The sequence below is a fragment of the Mus pahari genome, chromosome 10 (genome assembly GCF_900095145.1).
Source record: "Mus pahari chromosome 10, PAHARI_EIJ_v1.1, whole genome shotgun sequence".
NCBI classification, from domain to species: Eukaryota; Metazoa; Chordata; class Mammalia; order Rodentia; family Muridae; genus Mus; species Mus pahari.
The window spans coordinates 109,043,150-109,049,303 of NC_034599.1; the positions used below are offsets into that span (position 1 = coordinate 109,043,150).

A 6,154-nucleotide genomic window follows, 5' to 3' on the forward strand; every position below is an offset into this window, starting at 1 on the left:
AAGAAAGAAAGAAAGAAAGAAAGAAAGAAAGAAAGAAAGAAAGAAAGAAAGAAAGAAAGAAAGAAAGAAAGAAAAGAAAGAAAGAAAAGAAAGAAAAAGTATAGGACATTTTGGGGCATCCATTAAATGAAAGAACTACCCATTGACTCCCTCTGGTTGAAACAAATGCACAAATAATGGGTGAATGACAAGGAGTAGCCAGAGGAAGGTTAGAGATTCCTTTTGAATGAAAAGCCTGCTCATTAATAAGGGGTAAGAGAAACAGAAACATTTGCAGGTGGCAGACATCACAGTCATAATTGTTTCCAGTGAGATTTCTCGAAGTAGATCTCAAATTCACAGGTGAGATTATGACCAAGTCAGGGCATATCTCTATGTATTTACCCCACACAAACTGGAAAATGGCATCTCTACAGAGCGGAACCCGGCAGCCAGACTCACTAGCTGACACCAGCAAGCCTGCCCTTGGTTCCGTGTGCTCAGAAGTTACCACCGTGTCTATGGTGGTGTTATTCCAGACGTGTCGCCTCAATCTAATGATGAGAACACACCAGCAAAACCCAAGGTGGGATCCAGGCTCTGAGGTGCCTGTTCCAACTTCACCAGGATTAGGGGCAGGAAGATTACTGTGGTTGAAGTAAAAGAAGAGCTCAGAAGAAGCATGCGAGTCAGATCCACGGGAATCCTAACCCAAGCCACGGGGATCCTAACCCAAGCCACAGGGATCCTAACCCAAGCCATGGGGATCCTAACCCAAGCCACGGGGATCCTAACCCAAGTCACGGGGATCCTAACCCAAGTCACGGGGATCCTAACCCAAGCCACGGGGGTCCTAACCCAAGCCACGGGGATCCTAACCCAAGCCACGGGGATCCTAACCCAAGTCACGGGGATCCTAACCCAAGCCACGGGGATCCTAACCCAAGCCACGGGGATCCTAACCCAAGCCACCGGGATCCTAACCCAAGTCACGGGGATCCTAACCCAAGTCACGGGGATCCTAACCCAAGTCACGGGGATCCTAACCCAAGTCCTCGTCCAGAAACGCATATGACTGGTGACTTGGGACTGTTACAGTGTTTCTTCTCTTTCAGATGTAGGCTAAGTTTTCAATTGGAGTAACGATAGACTGGTAGGCCAATCTCTGCAATTTTATAGTTTATGGGTTTGTGTATTTAGTACAGAATCTTCCTCTCTAGCCCAGGTTAGCCCATAAGTTACTATGTAACTTACCTCGACTTACCTGGAACTTGCTGTAATCCCGTTAGCACCCTGAGGGCTGGAATTACACATTGCATTCTCTGTATTAATCTTGTTTCAAATTTAATTTTGTGTGTGTGTGTGTATGTATGTGTGTGCATGTTTATGAGGGGGTACGTGTGTGTGTGTGTGTGTGTGCATGTTTATGAGGGGGTACGTGTGTGTGTGTGTGTGTGTGTGTGTGTGTGTGTTTGGCACTGGGTCAATACTCTTCTGTTGTTCTCCGTACTGTGACAGAGTCTCTCACTTAACCTGGAGCCAACTGCACTAGGGTTACAGACGCCTCTCTACAAACCCCAAATGGTACATGGGTGCTGGGGAGCTCAACTCATGCCTTCATGCTTGTGTGGTAAGACTTGGTTGGTGAAGCCATCCTTAGCTTTCTATGATTTTCTTCTTGCTACCTTCTAAATCCAGTAGCACAAAACAGAAGTCAGAGAGAATGAAGTCAAGCATTACCGCCCGTGGATCAGGCTTGGGTACGCTCTCTCTCCTGGTGAGACCCTGAGGGAAGCCCTGAGTGGAGAATCGGTAGCAGAAACAATGTAGCAAACTATCAATCTGACTTCCAGGCCATCTGGGAACAACACCCCCAAGACATAGTGGAGGAGAATACCCAGGGGATGTTGGCTCTTTTCTGTATTCTCAAACTCAAGGCAACTCAGGGCAATGGCAGCCGAGGTGCTGGCTAAAACGTTTTATGTCAACTTGACACAACAAGTTGGAGTCATTTGGGAAAAGGGAACCTAAATTGAGAAAAGTCCCTTGGCACACTGACTGGTGGAGCATCTTTTTTGTGGAAGGGCCCAGCTCATTTGGGGCAGTGCCACTCCTGGGCGGGGTGCTAAGAAATCAGAGCAAGCCAGTAAACAGTATTCCTCCACCACCCTCTCATCAGCTTCCTCCTCAGGGTCCTTCCTCCTTGCTTGAGTGCCTGCCCTGGCTTTCCCAGACAATAGACTATTGCTCACCCAGAAGTGGAAGATAAAATAAACCTTTTCTCCTCAAGTTGCTTTGTGACCAGTGTCCCAGCACAGTGATGGGAACCCTAAGGCGGTCTCAAACGGTGGAAAGAACTTGGTGTACAGAGGCAGAGAGGAGAGCAAGGGGACCTGGGAGAGCTGTGACATTCTGCTTAGGGAGAATGGTCAAAGAAAGAGGAGAGGAGAGAGCTGAATGTGGGGGAAAGGGCCAGGAAGCTATACAGCACCCTCCCCAGGGTTCACAGCCAAAAAGCAGAAGTGAAATCTTAGAGGCTAGCCATCCTCTTCCTTAAGTTCCCTGGAGTTTTAAAGCCCAAACAGACATATCAACCCATCCTTCTTAGTTTTGTGAAAAGGAATTCATCTCTACCAGAATAAATATTTAGGCTTTTCCCCTCAGTTCTTTAAATCCAAATGAGAAGGAACAAAAGGCAGATGCTCATCTGACTATACCCTTTAGGTAAGTAGAAGAAATTCTCATCTCTGCTTCTATTTTAGTAGAAGATACTAAAATATTGGTGGGAAGAAAAGTAATTCTATATAGTGATGTGAAAGGAGATGTTCGGCTTTTCACTTAGAAATCTTGGCTCTTCAGAATAATCCCCAATAATCTAGAAACCTTGGCTCTTCAGAATAATCCCCAATAATCCTAGAATAGCTGTGCGCTACACTATCTCAACAGTCTCACCGTGTGCAGTGCTGAGCCCTGGAACCAGGCTTGAGACAGATAGCATTACATCATCTGGAAGCGAGGGCCACAGAATGACATCATCCCACCACTGACAGTGCCATGACCAAGTACGCACCTCCCACAGCATTGCAGCGGGAAGTCATTTCCCAGAGTACCAGAGCCATGGAGTAGACATCCGTCTGCTTGAACGACTCCACGTTTTCCAGATTCATCCTGGATTCTAGAACTTCCGGGGCCATGTATCTTGCTGTTCCCACCTAAGACCAAAAGAAACACAGAAGGAAGTCGAACGTTTGATTCTGAAGGGACTGAAGATTGGGTTTCTCACATGCCGACGATTGTTTCCAGAGGCTCCTTGCTCTGTCCTTAGATAACTTCCTGCATGTATGTGACGTGTTTTGACCATATTCACCCTCACTATCCTCTCATTTCCTGCTCGCTTCTTCTGATCCCCCTTTTGCTAAAAAGTCCTCTATCTACTTCCATACTTTTTTAAAATGACCTACTGCTTTTGATTAGGGTTGCTCAGATAAGTATCAGTAGGGGTTTTACTGGATCATAGGTGACAATCAGTGGCTATACCACTGAAGTAACGTAACTCTTATTCCTTCCCCACCCGCAGTCATTTACTGGCAAATGCTTTTCAGGTTGAGGTGTGGTATTTTCTTTCTTTTTAGCCTGTTCTTCCTTGCTCTGTTACTTTTTGGTTTTTTGGTTCTATGGGTTTTTTTTTTTTTGTTTGTTAGTTTGTTTGTTTTGTTTTGGGACAGGATTTTGTGTAGCCCAAGGTGGATTCATACTCTGTAGCTGACGATGACCTTGAACCACTGATCCTCCTGCCTCCATTTCCAGAGCGCTGAGACTATAAGCATATGCTACCACACCCAGTTTTTACGGATGCTAGGAATGAAATTGAGGTCCTCAAGCACACTAGACAAGCACTCTGCTGACCAAGCTACATCCCCAGCCCTATGCAGATGCACTTAAAAAAAATAACATAGTGTTGTTTGAAGTGATGAGAATTACACAGGTAGACACAACTCATACTATTATTTCCTCTCCCTGAAATCCCTTCAAAGACTCTAAACTAGACATGCCCAACCCAGAGCCACTAATCTGCCTATATATTACATGTGACCTATCATTCAACATTATTATAGACAACCTGAAGGGCTATATCTGTGATACTTTAGATTAAAAAAAAATAAGATTTATTTAGTTTTATTTTATGTGGTGGGTATTGTGCCCGTAGAGGCCAGAAGAGGGCATCAGATCCCTTGGAACTGGAGTTACAGGGTTTTGATCTGCCCTGTGGGTGCTGGGAACTGAGCCCAGGTCCTCTGGAGAGACTAAGAATCAGACAGATTCCCTAAAAGGCAGACAGAGAGGGGTAGTGGGTATGTACTTAAGGTGGCTAACTTCCAAGATGGCTGGCTTCTTTTGCACCCTCTTGGCCTGATACAAAACCCAGCATCTTAAGACAAAGACCTCTAGTCCCTTTCTCCTACCAGTAGGCCTCCGGATGGAGTGGCTCACCAAGTGCAAGACTGGATCAGGACACAGTACGTAAGATATGCCATTGACACAGTACGTAAGATATGCCATTGAGCTGTCCTATCTCTCTTCAATTTCTTCCCTAAATTAGGGGAAGAATGCCCTTCAGAGCAAAGAAAGCCCCCAGCCCTTAAGAAGAGACAGGATTGTTGCTTTTCAAGTCCCTCTCAGCTCTGTAGAGCATCTTTGGGTTCATATGTCTGCTGTGTGGTGTGTCTCCTCACCACCAATCAACCCGTTACTTCGGTGGCAGATTCTGCTTGCTCCTGTCTGCTGTACGTGAAACTTCTCTACCACCACCTTTCACCCGCAAGATTTCTTTTCATCCTTTTAATTCTTTAACTAGCAGAGAAAAGGAACCTGATCAAGACCCTTAATCTTGACATCTCTGCAAAAGCAGCAAGTGTGCCAAGCTGCTAAGCCATCTCTCTACATTCTTACATATTTATTTTTGCGTTTGAAAATCAGATGTTTTTTCACTCTTGAAACTCTAAGACTCATGATGAAAATAATTGCCACCTAGTTGGGTCACTTAAGGATCATTTAATTTTAATTTACCTCATGGCCCATATGACATAATTTCATAAATCTCTGCTAAATTAAAGTCATATGAAAAGACCAAGTCATACAATAATTTCCATGAATGTGATGTGTAGTTCTTTTCTGGTTATTTAGGCCTGTGATCAATTTTATGATTGACATTAAACAAACAGGGGCCCACGGGGAAAAAGGAAAACTGTTTCCAAGGGAAATTTTCAAATGAAAACATCTGATACTGCAAAATATACGAGTTCATCCAATGCCAATCACTGTCTTGTCGTGCAGAGGTCAAGTCATTTGATGCCACTGTTCCAAAGAATGGTTCTTACTGGCATGCCTTTGAAGACATTTTTCTTTTTAACAGAGCGCTATTTGAGTCATTGCCCTGACATATTAATTTGTTTGTGTCTCAGTGAGATGACCTCGGCACAGCATTTGCTGCTGTGGTAGACAGAGCGCTGACAAGGCAGAACCCTTACAAGTTTGGTTCAGTTCAAGGAGGGATTTAGAGTGTGTCCCATTAGCCAGCTAGAGGAAACAGCCACGCTTTGGGGCCTTCACCGGCATCTTAGAACAAAGACCTTGTGAGCTTTTTCTTCCATCAGTAGGTGACTGCATGGAGCGGCTCACCAAGTTCAAGGCCAGGTCAGGCCACGTTACATAACATACGTTACACTTGTGCCAATCTCACAATGGACCCACTGTGACAGGCATCAGCTGTCACCTAGGAAGGAAATCTTCCTTCTTTCTGGTCATCTTCCTAATGCGCCTTAGTCAAAGGGTTTCCATTTGGATCTGGGACAACTCTTCAAAAAGAGTTTGGGCTGGGATGATGGCTCTGTCAGCAAAGAGCTTGCTACAGGAGCAAGGGGACAGCACTGCAGTCCCCAGAATCTACATTTAAGGTTGTTGTGGTGCCACACCCTTGTAATCCCACTACTGTGTGGAAGGGACAGACACAGGAGGATCCCCGGGGCTAGCTGTCCGTCCAGCCTAGTCAAACTGGTGAGCTCCCGTTTCAGTTAGCAGCTTTGTCTCAGTGCAGAAGGTGAGTAGACACTGAGGAATGTCCCTCTGGCCTTCACACAAATACACATGTAGGTACACACACACACACACACACACA

The 6,154-nt window shown here is 45.3% G+C and overlaps 1 protein-coding gene across 2 annotated transcripts in view; it reads right to left on the reverse strand.

The window, feature by feature from the left end:
• The window catches only part of Tgfbr2 (transforming growth factor beta receptor 2), an 88,020-nt gene that overhangs the window by 14,715 nt on the left and 67,151 nt on the right, over positions 1-6,154 (reverse strand). For both annotated transcript variants that reach the window (XM_021206647.2, XM_021206646.2), the window contains one exon: positions 3,050-3,191. In XM_021206647.2, coding sequence (XP_021062306.1) covers positions 3,050-3,191 — 142 coding nt within the window. The remainder of the gene's footprint in view (positions 1-3,049; positions 3,192-6,154) is intronic.